At 61.5% G+C, this 17,366-nt stretch overlaps 1 protein-coding gene across 2 annotated transcripts in view; it reads right to left on the reverse strand.

Moving 5' to 3' along the window:
• RASGRF1 (Ras protein specific guanine nucleotide releasing factor 1) overlaps positions 1-17,366 on the reverse strand; it is a 98,518-nt gene that overhangs the window by 38,690 nt on the left and 42,462 nt on the right. For both annotated transcript variants that reach the window (XM_064569767.1, XM_064569768.1), the window contains exons 6-11: positions 11,944-12,023; positions 9,708-9,901; positions 8,689-8,798; positions 5,567-5,685; positions 3,755-3,915; positions 800-863 (exon numbers count right to left, since the gene is read on the reverse strand). In XM_064569767.1, coding sequence (XP_064425837.1) covers positions 800-863; positions 3,755-3,915; positions 5,567-5,685; positions 8,689-8,798; positions 9,708-9,901; positions 11,944-12,023 — 728 coding nt within the window. The remainder of the gene's footprint in view (positions 1-799; positions 864-3,754; positions 3,916-5,566; positions 5,686-8,688; positions 8,799-9,707; positions 9,902-11,943; positions 12,024-17,366) is intronic.

The following is a 17,366-nucleotide window of genomic DNA, read 5'->3' on the forward strand; positions in this document are numbered from 1 at the left end:
GTGCCGAGTGGGGAACATGACCCTTCTGCTTGAGTCTGGGCTTTCCCGTGGCCCAGCTGCGGCCAAGATTAGAGCAGGTCAAGCGCTCCGAGGGGACCGCGTTACACGTTTGTCCTGCCCTTGGGGGCAGCATGGCTCGGCTCCCAGGGCAGGGGCAGGAAAGGCTGACCGGGGATGTGTGTGTGAGAGTGGACGGGGCCCCGGACCCCCTGCAGACCCCCCGATCTGAAGTGGTTCAGACACAGCCCCACCCTGAGGCACCCCAGTCTGGGGAAGGGCAAAGATGCAGAGCCCTATTGGGGTCCCCCCAAGGGGAGGGTGGGGGGCAGAGCAGAAGGGACGTGAGGACCAACGTCAGCCCAATCAAGAGACAGTAGTGACCCATCCCCCAGTGACGCCCGGGGAAGAAACTCCCACAGAACCCCCCACACCAGCTCGCCCGCCCCCCACCTCCCCACCGAGTCCCCCTCCCTGCTGGGGCTGCCACCCCGTGTGTCCCCACTCCTCCCACTGGAGGACAGAGCCGTGCCTCCCCGGGCCCTTCTGCATGACCCAGGGGAGCCACTGTGCGTGGGACCCACGGACACGTGAATGACGGGAGCTCACGGGGGTGCTGGGACCCCAAACCGAACGGGCCCGAGGAGCGTGGAGGGCAACGGGACGGCGGACGGGGGCTCCCACCTGCTGGCCGGCCTCACTGGGTCCAGGACCGGGACCGCCACACCTCCGCGCCCTCCCTCCCCCCCAGCAAGACGGGGCCGGGGCGAGGGGGTGTCTGCTGGGTGGCTCGCACACCTACCGTCTTCCTCCATGTTCTCTGGGTCCTCCAGCAGGGTGCAGTCTATGAGGGAGATGACCCCATTCTGAAAAACAGCAGGGACCACCTCCAGTCAGCAGGGACACGCAGGGCAGAGCCCCGCATACTGGGGCGGGACACGGCCCTACAGCTGTGCATGCACATACGCACACGTGTGCATGTCGTGTTCCCCGTGGGCTTTGTGGTTTTCGTGTCGAAGGACATTATCCTCACGTAAGAAACCCCAGGAGGTGGATCAGGTGGGACCGTCTCACACGGCTCCCCCAAATGAGGGCCAAGGGACACCTACGGCAGGGGGTGCAGTCTGCACAGGCTGGACCCCTCCAAGCCTGGGCTGCACCTTCGCGTTACCAGTTGGGACACAGGGCAGTTGACCGGATGCGTCACAGGTCCCATTCTGATTTTACAGGTAAGGAGAGGAGATCCGGGGGAGGGGTCTGGCCCGAGGTCATCTGGCCGCTAGCGCTGGGGTCAGGGAGGGCCTCGAGGCCTGACCTCGCCCAGGTCACTTGCTGGCTGCCTGTTCTGAGGGACACCTGGGAAAGGGCCTCCCATCCTCGAGTGTGGGAGCCTCTCCTGGGTGTGAGACACCCCGGTTCCGTGAGGAACAGGGGCCACGACTGTGGGGGTGGAAGATGTCGATCTCCACCCCCTCAAAAGGTGAGGTCGGCTTTCCTCCCCCTCGAGTGCAGGCTGGGCTGGTGGCCTGCTTCTCGGATGGCGTGCACCTCCTGCTTGCTCTCTGGGTGTCCCTCGGACCACGTGTTCAGCCGACTGCCACGTGGGGAGGCCACCCCGGGAAGGATGATGCAGCCCCTGGGCCTGGATGCAACCCTGTGAGACCCTCACCCCCTGCCACCCAGCCGAGGGGCTCCAGGCCACCCGGCTCGGCATCTGAGAGACCATGACTGCCGTGAGCCACTCCGTCTGGGGGTAACTTGTCACCCGACGCGGACACGTAATGTGAGAACTGATGGCAACAGAGACCCGGCCACGGTGTTTGCAGGGCAGGCTGCCCCCGGGACGCAGAGGCGGCCCCCAATCCTGGGTTCTCGCTTTGCTCTTCGGCGGCCTCGGCGAGCCCCCCGGCTTGACCGTCTGCAAAGCCCCACGTCGCTCTGACAGCCTCTTTCTCCCGAAGATCCTGCCGAAGTTTTAGATCTTGGGACGTGTCCCAGGGCGTCGGGAAGCGGCCTGACTTCAGCCTGTGGTTTCGGAGCACAGATCCTGGAGCCAGACGGCCGGCCTGGGTTCAAAGCCCCGCTCTGCATTGGGCAGGCTTCTAGACGTCTCTTATAGACGGGGAAGGAACAGCATCTGCTTCAGCGGGTTGTCTCGGAGGCGGATGCTCGTGAGGTGGGCGGGTAATCACACGCGCTCGCGGCCACGATCGTTGTAGTTCATCGCGGCAGCAAGAGTGACGACGATCTGCACCCGCCGAGCTCACACCGCGTCCCAGGCGCTGGACTCATGCTTTGCACCCACTCCCTTAATCCTCACAGCACCCCCTGAAGCGGGTGTCTTCACTCCCGTGTGCAGATGGGTAAACCGAGGCTTGGCGGGCACCTCTAGTTGGGGGCCCTGCGGGCGTTGGAACAGCACTCCCCTGTTCTTTATGCTGAGGGGCTCCAGAAGCTCAAACACCCCTGCCCCGGCCGAAACAAGAGAAAACTCACAAACAGAAAAACACATGTTTTCAGACTCGGTCTCCGCGCGACCTGCCCCGCTGGCTGCCGCCTCCTGGGGGACGTCCTCCCGCCGGCACAGAGCCTCGCGGCAGAAACAAGGAAAGCGCTCCCTGCCCTCGTAGCAGCTCTCGGGAGCTTACGGGCCAGGCATCCAGGGTCTGGAAGGACGGTCTGCCTGACGCTCCGGCACCTTCCGGCCCTTTCTCGGCCGCGGCGTGTTCAGACGCCAGGTCCACCGAAGAAGTTTCCAGGGGAGCCCTGCTCAGAGGCCCATGTGCTTCGCCTCAACCGGGCACCAGCCGCCCGCCACCTGCGCCCCCGCAGAGCCCCTGCTGGGGATTGTTACCCCTAGTCTGCAGACGAGGAACGGAGGCAGAGACGGGGGCCAGAGCCTGAACTCAGAGCCGCGAGATACGCAAGCTGGGGAGTAGGAGATCCTGCCCAGGGTGCACCTTTCCCCGTGCCGTTCGAGCAGCCAGGAGGACAGGAAGGCGGTGCTCCAGGGGAGAAAGAAGCCGACGGCACGAGCCAAGGCCCTGCAGTCTGGGAAGGAGCGGGAGGGGCTTGAGGTGCCGATTCCCCTCACTTTTTCCCTTTTCGACCATCTCATCTTGGGGGGGAAGCTGGAGTGCACTGCCCCCCACCATAAACGATGCAGTCGAGCTTCCCGCATTTGGGAAAATCGCAGGGCTGCCCTCATCCGGAGGCCACGGAGAAGCCTCGCCCTTGGAAACCAGCTTCGCGATCACGGCATCTCCCCTAACGGGTTTCAGTGTTCCCCTTTCCTTGTGGGATGGGCCAGTTAGCTGAGTGTGTGGAGTCTTGGGTGGGGCCGCGAGGTGCCGAGGGCTGGCCCTGTGTGTGAGCACCTCCGCCTCCTGCTCGCGGGGCCCGGACAGGAGGCGGCGGCCCCGGGAGCGGCGGTGTGAGCGCCTCCTGAGCGGCTGTCTCACCCGGCCCCTCCCACACCGCGGCGCACACCCACGCAAGGCGGGTGCACCCTCAGGGCTTCTTCTGGACCCCCTGGCTCTTCTGCCCTGGCACCAGCAGCTGGGCTCTCTTGGGGTCCCGACACCACTCACCCTCCCATTTCCCGTGATCTCTCCGGAAAACCCGACCACGGCCGGCTCCCTCCAGCCCGCCCATCGTACCAGCGCACGCGTGTGCACTCCGCGTCTCTGCCCACGGGTCCTGGGCAGGGCGGTGCCCACCACGAGCCCCCCGCAAGCCCAGCCCCAGCGGCCCCTACCTTGGTCAGGTGGAGCTTCCCGCCAGAGCCCCTGGTGCAGATAATCAGATGCTTGGAGAACAGGAAACACTGCCGCTCGCCCTCCTTCTTCAGGGACAGAGACCCCAGGCGGCCCCTGGTGATCTTGCCCTTCTCAGACAGGGGCACCTGGATGAGGGAGCCTGTGGGTGGGGGGCAGACCCTGAGCCCAGTCCCAGAGCTGCGTTCCCCTCTGGCCAGCTCGGCAGCTGCGGCGGTCCCAACGCCGGGACCAGGGAGTCGTGGTTCCTGGCAGCCGGTGCGCACGCCGGACGATGCTCCCTCGGCCCCGTCAGCCCGATGGCAGAGGCATGCTGAGCAGGGCTCCCGGCAGGGCCCCCAGCCCCCGGCCAGGGCCTTGCCAGGTGGAGGAACCCTCCAGGGCAGGGCCTGTGTGGCGGGCACGCAGGGCTGGGAGGGGTGTGGGGGGCAGCACGAGCTGGCCTGGACGGATCAGCACCGCGCACAGCCCCGCGGCCCGCGCCGGGCAGACATCACCAATCAGGTGCGGCCCGTGGGCTGCAGAGCCAGACTGAGCCCCATCCCGGACACCGGGTGCTGGGAGCAGGTGCTGGGGACGAAGCCCCCTGCGCCCCTGCGCTGGCCCCCGCCCCTGGCACACACAGCACGCAGTCCTTCCCACCTACTCAGGGCCTTCCCAGTCAGGCATGGGCACGCCCCCTCCTGCGCCGCCTCCCTCCTTGGCCGCCTGGCTCCAGCTCATCACCGTGCTCCTGAGTGCCACTCCCAGCCCGGAAAGCCCTTCCTTTCCAGCCCGAGAACTCCTACTTGTCCTCCCCACCCCCGCCCGCTCTGCCCCCTGCCCGCGTCCATCCCTGTCTGGACCCCTGCCCTGTGTCTGTCTCCTCACGGCCCCCTGGCCCCGCAGGTCTAGTCTCGGAGTGTCCCTGGAGCCCAGCGTTGGCCCGGCATGAACGAGGCAGGTGTCCGCGCTCGATGCATGACTAACGAGTGAGAAAGGGCTTTCTGGACCCCCCTGCCCGGTTCCAGGTCCAGCACGGCCCCATGGGAGGGGAGGAAACACTCTGCTTGGGGAACAGAGCAGATTCCAGGTCTGTGGGGACGCTGCTCATGCCAGGGGCGGCCATTCTTTCGGCATTTCCAGCGCGGGCCCGGTGCGGCTCAGGCAAGCAGACCGAGGCTGGGGAAGGGTACGGGGGCCACGCGGGGGCTCAGAGCAAAACCCCAAGTTGAGGACGTGTGCAGAGCCAGCTGCCCAGGCTGGACGAGGGGCTGGCAAGCCTTTCTTCTGGTCAGAGTCCCAGGGCCGGATAGAAGGACCTCGGGGCTTGCAAGCAGAAGCCTCTGCCCACAGAACGTGGGCTCTGGGCGGGGCACCCCTCAGGTGCAACGAAGCTCCAGCCGCCCCGCGTGGGCAGCCAGCCCCCTCCCTGGCCCTCACTGGGGCTGTGCCTCCCAGATGCGGCTCCCCAAGAGGCCAAGGATGACGAGCAGAGGACAGAGGGACTGAGCCACACTGCCTGTGCCTGAAAGGCTTGTGATCCAGGGCTGGTCCGTATCTGTTGTCGTCCTCAGCTCCCCACTCCCTCCCCAAAAACACGTGTCAGCGTTCACTAGGACGCACGACAGACACACCAGACCATCTGGGAAGAAGCACGTCTACCTCTGGAGGGAAGGAAGCCGTGGAGGCCCACAGGACCCGTACGTGGATGTGATGCCCACAGCCCTCCAGTAGCCTCGGGACACTCTGCAGGCATGCCACTTGGAGGGGCCCAGGGGCCACACCTGGGACCAGGGGGTGGGGGGGCCTACCTTGTCTCACGAAAGTCTGGCTGGTGTCCAGCAGGATCTCGCAGCCTTCAATAATCATGCGCTCAATGGCGAGGTTTTTCCGGATGTTCTCCGTCTCGCTCACTTCGTCATGCATTATCCTGCAGGGACGGGAAATAAGTCAGGGGCAGGAGGAGGGGATGCCAGGCCTCTAGCCAGACCCAGCGGGAAAGCCTGGCCCTGAGGACTCTCGGGGCCTGCAGTCATGAAGGGGGAGAGGACACGCATTTATTGAGTGCCCGCTGTGTGCTGGACACTCCACAGGCAGGCATGGTCTCCTTTTCTTCTTCGGGAAACCCAAGGAGGCAGGCGTTCTTGTTTCAGGAAAAAGGAAATGGAAGTTAACTGTGAGAAGCAGGTCTGAGAGTCTGAGCCATGTGCAACCGAATGGCAGAATGGGGAGAACGAAGGGAGCTCAGCAAACATCCTTTGTTCATTACTCTGCCCCTTATCCCACTACTGGCCTTATTTCTATCCACAGAACAAACCAAGTTCATCCCTGCCTCAGGGCCTTTGCACTTGCTGTTTCTGCCCCTTGAATGCTCTTTATACGGTTGTTTCCTTAACACTGTTTGGGTTCTGTAATGGCTGAGTTCTGGAGCGCTGGCAAGCCAGCTGGCTCAGGAAGAGACTGATTGCAGTTTACATCCACAGGCTCCCACACATCCCGGAGGGAAGCTGGACACAGCATGTCCCTCATCTGAGCCCACGGACAACTCTGTCCTGTTCTGACTGCCGCAATGCCCCTCCTCTCCAGCAAGTGGCACCATCTACCTGCTTTTAAATAAGCGTTTGGCGGCGGTGGCGGTGGGGTGGGGGGAGGTGTTGGGGAAGAGGCGCGTGGATTTCCAGGGGTCGGGAAGGTGATAAGTAATTTTGCGAGGAGTCTGTTAGAAGTGCCCCGCCTGCTCCAGGAGGGGCTGATTCCGCGAGTTAAGGGCTGGCAGTTCCCGCAGGGACGTTACCCAGCTCAACCCCGGGACAACGGGAGGGGACACTGGTCAGGCTGGGTGTGCGCTGGGGGGGTCAGCACGTCGAGCAAGTACTGGAGGCGTCTGGCCTTAGTCCCCCCACCTGGAGGCTTTCACGGGGGTGGGGGAGATAACGGGTTTCATGCCCTGGCCTGACGTCCGGCGCTCGGCAGGTGCTTTGGTGAAGAGCGGCGATCGGCGGTCGGAACTCGGAAAGCATTGTTATCTGTGGTTTCTTCTGGCTGTGGGACCCGGGCTTCGGCATGGGGCCTCGGCACCCCAGCCCGCCTCCGGGAGGGACGTGGGACCCGGAGAGCAGCCAGGGCTCGGGAAGCAGCCGCAGGGGATGGGAACCACCTCTTCTCCAGAGGGTGAGGAGTCTCCCCAGCAGGGCTGTCGTTCGTGAAAATAAGGGGTTGGTTCCAAAGCAGCGAACCTGGTTTTGCCGTGAGACACGCGTGGAATGCCGCTGCTCAGACCGCGCCAGCCCCGGGCGGGGGTCTGCGTCGGGGTCCCCAGGCTGCACGCGCAGCTGGGGGCTCATGCACACGGGGGGCTGGAAGTGCTGCCCCGTTCTCAGGGAGCCCGGCAGGTGGGGGTCAGGAGGACGGAGGGGCAGGCCCAGAGGCGGGTGGGAGCCAGTCCCAGGGAGGTGGGTGTTTGTGAGCACAGCCAGGGGGCCTAGAAACTCTCCTGGGGCCCGGGCAGGGCGAGGGGGAAGGGCTGATGTCGCGGAGACGGGAAAGCCCCCTTCCGTGCACTAGGGCGGCGCTCTGGGGCAGGTGCAGGTGATGGGGCGGGATGCGCGGAACCCTGGGGGATGGGAATCGGGGTCTCAGGCCAAGCACCTTGGCCCACGTCTGCCCCCTGCACCCCTGTGTGCACGGGGACAGGGCGCCCCACGGTGACAAGAGCCTCACTGCCTTACAAGTGCCTCAGGCCTTCTCCCTGGGGAAGAGAGTGCAGGATGTGGCTCCCTGGGACTCGAAAGGACAGAGGTTTTGTGAGTCTGCAATCACACCCTGCTAACACCCTTGCCCGCCCTGGCCCAGCGGTCCTCCCTCTGCCCAGGGGGGAGCCGTGGCCTGACTGGCTGCCCCGGGTCCGCCTGAGGAAGCCTCTTAGGGCCCCGGCAGGGCTGCTGTGGGGCTCCACAGCCTGTGGGCCGATCCTTCGCAGCTTCCAGCAGCCCATCTCTGGGCACAGGGCCCCTCCTCATGTCCGGCCCCCATACCATGGAGCCCCCCGGGGTGGTCTCACCAGTCTCGTGACGACCCCTGACCTCCAGACACCAATGCCCTGCTTCCCTCCCACCATCTCTGCCACAGCTGTCCAGCTCTGGTCCATGAAACAGGAAGGACTCCCCTCCAAACCGCCCCTCCTGCACTTTCCTCCACCCTCCTGGCTGCTCAGCCCACGACCCTGCAACACCTGCTTCCCCCCCTCAGCCTGTTCCTCCAGCTAACCTGCCAGAGACTCCTGCTGGTTCCACCTTCAAAATGCCCCTGGAATCTGAGCCTCCTCCCCACCCCCATGGCCGTCTGCCACTGGCCACTGTCATGTCGGGGTGTCACCAGGGGTGTGGGGGGGCACCTGGGTGCCCAGGGGTTTGGCCTGAGACCCGATCCTTCTCCCCCAGGGTCCTGGGAACACAGCTTGCTCTTCCACCTGGGCCCCTCAGCTGCTGCGCTTGCAGAGAGAAGGCTCCCCTGGGCTCTCCTGGGCTTTGGAGACTGGGAGGGGGCAGGTGGGGGGCCCTGACTGCAGGCCCCCAGCTTGTGTCCCCACTGACACCGCGGGCTGCAGACCAGAGTCTTGGGCATGTGGAGCCACGGGGTTGACAGAGCCCCACTGGAGGACAGAGGAAACGGGCCCCTGTGAGTGTCCTTCTCCAAACCCTCCGTACCAGGGACACACCACCCGCGCCATCCTGCCCGGTGCCCACCTGGGCTAGAGTCATAAACGTCTGCTTGTGGAGTCTCTGCTTCCCACTGCTGTAGGCTAAGCCCCTGCCTCCGAATCCTAACCTGAACACCAGCTTTTGCCACCTGGGGCTGGAACTCCTGGAGGGGCATTCTCAGCCCCGACCTGGGGCCTGGCCACCGGCGTGGGGCGCCCAGAGGTCAGGCTCACCTGGACAGTTCCTCCAGTTTGGATTTGGCGTAGTCCAGGCTGTTGCGCTCCACGTGCTCATGAGGGGTGTGCGCCAGGAGCTCATGCAGCGTCAGGATGTACCTGGGAATCTGGTGGCGGGGGGGAGGGCAGGGGGACAGGGAGGGAGACAAACAGAGGGACCGAGGAGGGATGGAGACAGACGGAGGAACAGAGACAGTGGGACAGGAGGACAGGGTGGGACAGAAGAGGGATGGAGACAGTGGGACGGGGTGGGGCAGGGAGAGACAGAAGAAGGATGGAGACAGTGGGATGGAGGGCAGGGAGGGACAGAAGAGGGATGGAGACAGTGGGACGGGGGGGCAGGGAGGGACAGAAGAAGGATGGAGACAGTGGGATGGGGGGCAGGGGGGGACAGAAAAAGGATGGAGACAGTGGGATGGGGGGCAGGGAGGGACAGAAGAGGGATGGAGACAGTGGGACGGGGGGGCAGGGAGGGACAGAAGAGGGATGGAGACAGTGGGACGGGGTGGGGCAGGGAGAGACAGAAGAAGGATGGAGACAGTGGGATGGAGGGCAGGGAGGGACAGAAGAGGGATGGAGACAGTGGGACGGGGGGGCAGGGAGGGACAGAAGAAGGATGGAGACAGTGGGATGGGGGGCAGGGGGGGACAGAAAAAGGATGGAGACAGTGGGATGGGGGGCAGGGAGGGACAGAAGAGGGATGGAGACAGTGGGACGGGGGGCAGGGGGGGACAGAGCAGTAGCACAGAAGGACAGCAAGAGAGAGGGGGAGGCAGAAAATGGCCGTCAGCTGGGAGGACCCCAGGAACTGGACCGAGCAGGGAAACGGTGCCCTCTGAGTGTGGCTGGGGCCGGTCTGGGACCAGAGCCCGGAGCAGCTGGAGGCTGGGGGCCGCAGGAGGCCGCGGGCTTGGGCTCAGGACCAGGGGCGCTCCGCGGCGCAGGAGGCCGGCTCCCCCTCCTGCTCCCCGTGGCCCCCCAGCACGCGGCCTGGACCGGGCGGGGCGGGGCGCCACCTGGAACATGGGGTAGGTGAGGAAGGTCTCCAGGGTGCGCTCCTCGCAGTCGGGCTTGGCCTCGTAGTGCTTCAGCAGCTTGTCGAAGTCGCGGTTCTGCTTGCAGTGCGCCAGGATCTGCAGGCTGTACTGGTGGTTGCGGACGAACTCCTGGTAGATGTTCAGCATGGGCAGCAGGATGTCGAACAGGTCCGCTGCAAGGGAGGGGGTCTCAGCGGGGGCTGGCGCGGCTGCCCCACCCGGCGGCCAGCCCCCGACCCCGCCCCACGCGGGAGCCGCGCCCCGGGGAGCCCCGCCCACGCGAGAAGCCCCGCCCCAGGGAGCCCCGCCCCCGCGGGGAGCCCCGCCCCGGGGAGCCGCGCCCCCGCGGGAAGCCCCGCCCCGGGGAGCATCGCCCACGCGGGAAGCCCCGCCCCGGGAGCATCGTCCACGCAGGAAGCCCCACCCCAGGGAGCATCGCCCACGCAGGAAACCCCGCCCCCGCGGGAAGCCCCGCCCCCGCGAGAAGCCCCGCCCCAGGGAGCCCCGCCCCCGCGGGGAGCCCCGCCCCGGGGAGCCGCGCCCCCGCGGGAAGCCCCGCCCCGGGGAGCATCGCCCACGCGGGGAGCCCCGCCCCGGGAGCATCGTCCACGCAGGAAGCCCCACCCCGGGGAGCATCGCCCACGCAGGAAACCCCGCCCACGCAGGAAGCCCCGCCCCGGGGAGCCCCTCGGTTGGGGGGAGGACTCCGGCGCCCGCCCCCTCCAGGACCAGACGGGCAGCCCCAGCAGAATCACAGCTGCAGAGACGGCCCGTCCGGTCTGGCCCCCGTGTCTCGGAGGGCCCCGGAGAGCAAGTGCAGAGGGCGCTGCGGCGGCCCCCGCCCCTCCAGGATGCGGGCGCGCCCCGTGCGCTCCCCATCGGGGTCCTTCCTGCCAGGAACCGCTCTCCGCCGAGGGGAGCCACACCCCACCCAGTGCCCGGCGAGGTGGGGGCGCAAAGGCGGGCCCCCAGCCTCGATCCGCCACGCCTCTGAGGGGCCGCCCGGCTCCGGAGTTTCTGAGGGGTCCTAACTGTGGTGGCCCCCTGCGCTGGCTCCCTCACCGGGTCACACGGAGGGCCCCCAAGAGGCCTCCCTCCCAGAGTGTCCCATCTGGGCCAGAGGTCGTGAGCGAGGTCCCAAGGTGAGTCCGCAGGGGCTTGGAGCCAGCTCTCCTGGCTCCCCAGGCCCCCCAGCATACCGCACGCCCTCCTGAGTCTGGCCCTCCAGCCCTCTGCACGGCCTCCCCAGCTCTGCAGCCCCAGGGTCCTCCTGCCCTCCAGCCCCCCAGGGCCCAACTATCTCCCCAGACTCGCCCTTCAACACTTGATGGCTGGGGTGGACCCACGGAGCCCGGCTTACAGACCCCGTTAAGAAAGAAAAACAGACTCCGAGCGAGCGGGAGCTCCTGGCTAGGGTTGTCCCCTACCAGGGGACAGCGTGCTCAGCCGGGCTTCGGCCACAGGGGCAGCCCCGTCTCTCCGGGGCAGCTTGAATTCTGACCTTAAGGAAAGTGGGGGTCAATGACTTGAAAACAACAAAAAAGTGCCACCCACTCAGAGGCCTCCATGGCCTAAGGGCAGAGAAGCTCTTTGTTCTAAAAAATTCTCCTTCTGGAAACCTATCCCAGGGAAATGCTCCGTAAAAAGGAGAAAATCACACACACAGATGATTATTTCCTGTAACAAGAAGTGCGACCAACTCCAAAGAGCCAGAGATGGGGAGTGGAGCATTATGCTACCGTGAAAAATCACACGTCCAGGATAACAAAACACTTGTGTTATCAAGTTAAGTAAAAAGATTGAAATAAATAAAAAAACAACAACCCACAGCAAGATTCAAAATCTAAATTCAGTATGTTTGCAACTATGTAAAATGGGGGAAAAAAACCCCAAGATCTATGCAGAGAAAAGAACTGGAAGAAAACACACTGAGATGTTTATGGCAGTTATCTTTGGAGGGAGGACTATGACTGATATTTTTAAACCTTTCTACTTTTCTGGATTCTCAAATTTTCTCAAACGGGTACGTCAATATTATTTTTAAAAGGGAAAAGTAGATAAGTAACTAAAAATATATCACTTCCTCCTAGAAATACGGTTTTTGCCAACATGTGTTTCCCCTTCTCCCCCTGAGGGATTCAGGGGGCTTGTGAGGGGAGTGCCACCAGCCTGGAGGGCGGCCCTGGGGAGGGACGTCCGGGGGGCGGCTACTCACCCAGGACCAGGGTGGGCCAGCTGGAGATGCGGGCCTTCAGGCCTTGGTAGAAGATCTGGTGCAGGAACATGATGGTCTCGCTGCAGGGAAAGCACAGGGTGAGCTGCGCCCCAGGGCGTTCCTGCCCCTCCAGGGTGTCCCTGGCCCCGAGCCAGCAGCAAGCCGCTTCCTCCACGGAGTCCCCAGTGAAAGCCTGTCAGCATGGCCTGTACAACTCGTGGGGTCTAGTGCTGGACGAGTACACAGGACCCCTTGTTAAGAATCGGTGGAGAAAGGGCACCTGGGTGGCTCAGTCGTTAAGCGTCTGCCTTTGGCTCAGGTCATGATCCCGGGGTCCTGGGATCGAGCCCCACATCGGGCTCCCTGCTCGGCGGGAAGCCTGCCTCTCCCTCTCCCGCTCCCCCTGCTTGTGTTCCCTCTCTCCGCGCTCTGTCTCTGTCAAATAAATAATCTTAAAAAAAAAAAAAAAAAGAATTGCTGGAGAATTCCAAGACAGCCCCAAGCAGGGCTCCCTAGGCCAGGGCCGCCAGTCTCCCTGTGCCCCCCAAGTTCTCGCCATCTGGGAGCGACCCTGGGGAACCCCAGAGGAGCCCAGGGCTCTGGAGAATACGGAGTAAAGGCCACTGATAACATGCATATAGGGCTGTGGCCTCAGACCCACAGGGCTGCACTTAGCCTACGCCCCATCCCAGGCTATGTGGCCTTGAGCAAGCTGCCTAACCTCTCTGAACCTCAGATCTTTCTGCACAAAATAAGGAGGTGAAATGAGGTAACCGCTGCAAGCAATGGGATGATGTCAGCGCCCGGTGCATAGTGGATGCTCAGTAAATGCTAGCTTTCCACCACCCTTTTGGGACAAGTTAGGGAAGCAAACGAGCCAGTGTCCCCCCAGCACCGGCTTTGTCACCGCCGAGAGTGCTGGGGGGATGTGCGCTCCCCAGGCAGCTGGCCCCAGAACAGACAGCTCGCCAGTCCTCCATCCTCCGAGGACAAGGGGACTTCTGTCTCCGCGGGGGAGAGGCTCCCTCTTCCTCCGGCAGCGCCCTCCCTGCCAGCCGATCCTTCTCTGCTACCGCTCGCCACCCCAGCTCCTACCGCCCTGAAGACCTGGGGCTCTCCCCGTGTGCCTGGGGCTCGCCTTGAACCAGACCAAGGAGTCCAAAAGGACGCTAAGTCGTGCACCCTGTTCTTGGACAGGAAAAGTGAGGCCCTGGGAGGAGGGGTTGGGGCCGCCTGAGCCACTGCTCTCTGCTCACACGCCCTCCCTCCTCCCCCTGGGCAGTCCCCGCTCCCAGCCCGTGTGTCCCGGGGTGGGGGCGGGGGGGGCCTCACTGCCTCAGAACCACAGGCCGGGCGGGGGTGGAAGGTGCAGGGGGGCACGGGCCTGTGGGCAGCAGAGCATGGGGTCTCCCCCGAGACCCCAGGGGGAGAAGAGGGGAAGGCTGAGGGGAGAGTCGGGGAGAAAGACACCCAGATGACACTTCCAGGCTGAACAGCACAGTGTAACTCGGTCACATCCGCCAGATGTACAGGATGGAAGAAAACCATGGCGCCAGAGAGGACATCGAGATTCCAAGTAGAGGACGCGTTCTGAGCTCCATTCTGAGCGTGGGTCCTGTCATTATGGAGACTCGACTGTCCTCTCCCTGAAGTCCCGTGAGAATGGTCCCCCAGGTGTGGTGACACACTGATTCCCTGACCAGGGCCACCCCAAATGGCTGAAGTCATTTTCAGTTTTAGGCAGCAGGTCCCCTATAGAGTGACTTTTGACAAGGCTGGTTTCTGTCTCTCTGTGGCCCCTAACTAGTTTGTTGAGTGAACAAACACGTACCAATCCTGAGAACTTTGGCCAGCCACGTGTGAAGACCACTTGGACAGTTCAGAAGCAGGAGACTGACTGACCTAAGTGTGTGTGAGAATGCACAAAGGGAAGAATATCTGATCTGAGATGGGGAGATTGGGGGTCGGGGGACTTTCAGGGTTCTTGAGGGAGCACAGCCCCAGCAACACACAGGGGCACCATTCCTAGGCACCTCCAGGCGACAACTGCTCAGGATGCATTAGGGAGGAAATGAACCTTCTTAAATTCCAACACTGCACAGGCTACTGTAGTAGCATGTTAAGAACATCATAAGCTAGGGCTAGAAAAACACAGTTGATGAAGCCTCCGTTTTTAAAGTACAAACTGAGCGAATTTCACCTGTAATCTTACTACTTAGAAGCTACCACTGTCACCCATCTCATAAGAAAATAAAGTGATCTCATTTTGATTTGAGTTTTTTAAAAAGTCATTGTTATGTTCTTTGAACATCTTTCCTATGTAGTGGCCATCTGAATTCCTTCTTTTGTGAATTCCCTAGCCATGTCCAATTACTATTTTGTCTCTTCTTAATTTTAAATAACCCTGTATATGAAGCACATAACCTAACATACATGTTGTAGACATTTTTGCTCAGCTATCTGCCCACTGATTGTGTGTTTACTGTTTTAATTTTTTGGAAGTTTTTCCATTTTGCTTTGTGAGGCATATCATTTCTTTCTGTCTTCTGCTTCTGAGTGTGTATGGATTGCAGACACACCTGTTTTATTTTGTTGCTTCATTTTTTTTTTTAAGGTTTGTTTTTTTAAGATTTTATTTATTTATTTGGCAGAGAGAGACACAGCGAGAGAGGGAACACAAGCAGGGGGAGGGGGAGAGGGAGAAGCAGGCTTCCCTCTGAGCGGGGAGCCCGATGCGGGGCTCGATCCCAGGACCCTGAGGACCATGACCTGAGCTGAAGGCAGACGCTTAACGACTGAGCCACCCAGGCGCCTCCTTGTTGCTTCATTTTTACACGAAAGTACTCAACTGCAGTTAACTGGTGTGAGATGCGAGTGAGGGGGATAAACGCAATCCTCCAGGTGAGGTCAGCCAACTGCCCGATTGCATCTATCAAACACGCCTGCCGTTTCCGCTGCTTTTCTATGCTGCTTCTGACTGTTACTACTTTTTTTTTTTTTTTAAAGATTTTATTTATTTATTTGACAGAGAGAGACACAGCGAGAGAGGGAACACAAGCAGGGGGAGTGGGAGAGGGAGAAGCAGGCTTCCCGCCGAGCAGGGAGCCTGATGCGGGGCTCGATCCCAGGACCCTGAGATCACGACCCGAGCCGAAGGCAGACGCTCAACGACCGAGCCACCCAGGTGCCCCCTGACTGTTACTGCTTTTTATACGGTCTTAGGTCTGTTTCTAGACTTTCTATCTTACTTTCTGGCATTACCCTCAGGCGGTTTTCATTCCTTTTAATATATTTATAAAACTTTGTAACATTTTAATTAAAGTTGGGCATGTTTCTTTCATTGTTCTTACTTGAAAACACTGTTACCTACTTATATGTATTTATTCCTTCAGTTGAACTTCAAGATCACTTTGCTATGCTGCACTTTGGGTGGAATTATATTACATTTATAGAATATTTTGGGTGAACATGGCAACTCTATGACACACAATCTTTCCATCCAAGGTGCTGGTCCACTCTGTTTTTGTACAGCCTGCAAGCTCAGGAAGATTTTTACATTTTTAAACGGTTTGGAAAAAAACAAAAGAATATTTCATAGTACGTGAACATATGTGACATTCATATTTTAGCATCCATAAGTGAAGATTTATCAGAGCACAGCCATCCGCATTCATTCATGGATCGCCTGTGATTGCTTACTTTCAACATAGACCACATGGCACACAAGGTCTAAAATACCTCCTATCTGGTGCTCTACAGAGAAGCTGTGCTGATCCCTGGCCCATGCGAATAGTGACCCTGAATTGTGCAGTGCGTAGCTGGTGTGGCTGTACATGATGGCCCTGACCCCACCCACAGCAAGCCGGACCCAGACACAGAGTAAGTCATTATTTAAGTGTGATGGGTGTCACAAAGAGCAGCAGAGGGCCCTGGGAACACATAAGTAGGGACATGGCAAGGGACATGGGGGTGGCCAGGGATGTGACAGCCAAGGGAAAACGTGAAGACAGAGTAGGAGACAGAGTAGGTGCAGGGTGGGAAGAACATTCGAGGGAGAGGCAGTGATTTGTCTGCGGAACACACCTGGGACGTGCTCATTCTGCCTGGTGCCCCCTGAGCCCAGAAAGGGGCATGACTCACCCATGGGCAGTCCAGAGTAGGTGGGCAGAGGTTGGCCCCTGCACTCCCGCCCCACCCTCTGCCCGTCCACACAGCCCGTTACCCATCGCCCCTCCCGTGCAGACACGACTAATCCCTGGTGGCACGCTGCCCTCCCCGCCGTCCCCGGTCTCACCATCCTGCTCAACCCAGGACGGCAGGCGGCCACAGCCCATCAGTCCGAGCGGGCATCGATGTACAAGCCACCTGCGCCCCCCGCCCCCCGGGGCAGGATGCCTCTGGTCGCAGGCAACATCTATGGTGCCCAGTGCAGGGGGGCCGGGAGAGGTTTCCACCGCAGGGAAATAGCCCCAGTGTGCGAGCTTCTTGTCTGGGCTAACCCAAACCTCCTGCACACGTTTACTCGGAAGACCTTTCTTCCCCTACTGGGGGAGCACACCGTGAACCCCTCCCCGCCCTGCGGCAGCCTCCAGGAATCCGCCAGCCTGGACAGAGTCCTTCCCCAGCTCCAGCAACTACCAAGTTAGCATCAGGTTTCCAACGGGGCCGGACCTCTCAGCCTAAAAGCAAATCCAGCAGAAAGCCATGTGCAGGAATCTCTTCTGAAAGTGGGTCAGCAGCCTCCATGGTTGGAGGCAGGGAGCGCAGGCGGTCTGCCCGCGTCCCGGGTGCTGCCTCCACAGAGGGGCTCACGTGCAGGGGAAGGCTCTCCAGCGATGCAGGGGGGAGGTGGAGTGCACCTCCAGACCCTCGCGACCATGAGCAGGGGGAGGAGGCTGGGGGTCAGGGGACAGGATCCCAGCCTGCTACTGAGCAGGGCAGTGGGGAGTACAGAGCTTAACAGTAAACAGGGCTGGGCTAAAACTGCAGCACACACGATTGCTGTGTGCCCTTGAGCACATCCTGCAACCTCTCTGAGCTCCAGCCTCATGGGGCGTCGCTGAGGACTGGAAAGCACGCAGGTGCAAAGCAGGTTCCACGAAGTGCCACCGTAACATGGTGAGCGTCATCCGGAATGTTCACTCCCGCCAAGTGCTGGCTGGGGTTGTCACGAGGGCAAGGGAAGCGTCACCCCTTGTGCTCACGAGGGCACAGAGGACGGACGGTGAAGGTCATGCTGTACCCCACGGACCATCCAGTGAGCTGCTAATGATCACAAGGCACCCACTTCTAGGTCATTCCTCCCCCTGGAAGGAAAGAACTCCAGCCTGTTCCCACTGGAGATCAGGGCCAGGGTGAAGAGGGAGCCAGCCCCAGAGGACGTGCATCCCCGGATATGCTCCCTGGGTTCTCTTACTTAAAAC

The sequence above is a fragment of the Mirounga angustirostris genome, unplaced genomic scaffold (genome assembly GCF_029215605.1).
Source record: "Mirounga angustirostris isolate CCGP_5_RB_7025 unplaced genomic scaffold, mMirAng1.0.hap1 SCAF_9, whole genome shotgun sequence".
Lineage (NCBI taxonomy): Eukaryota > Metazoa > Chordata > Mammalia > Carnivora > Phocidae > Mirounga > Mirounga angustirostris.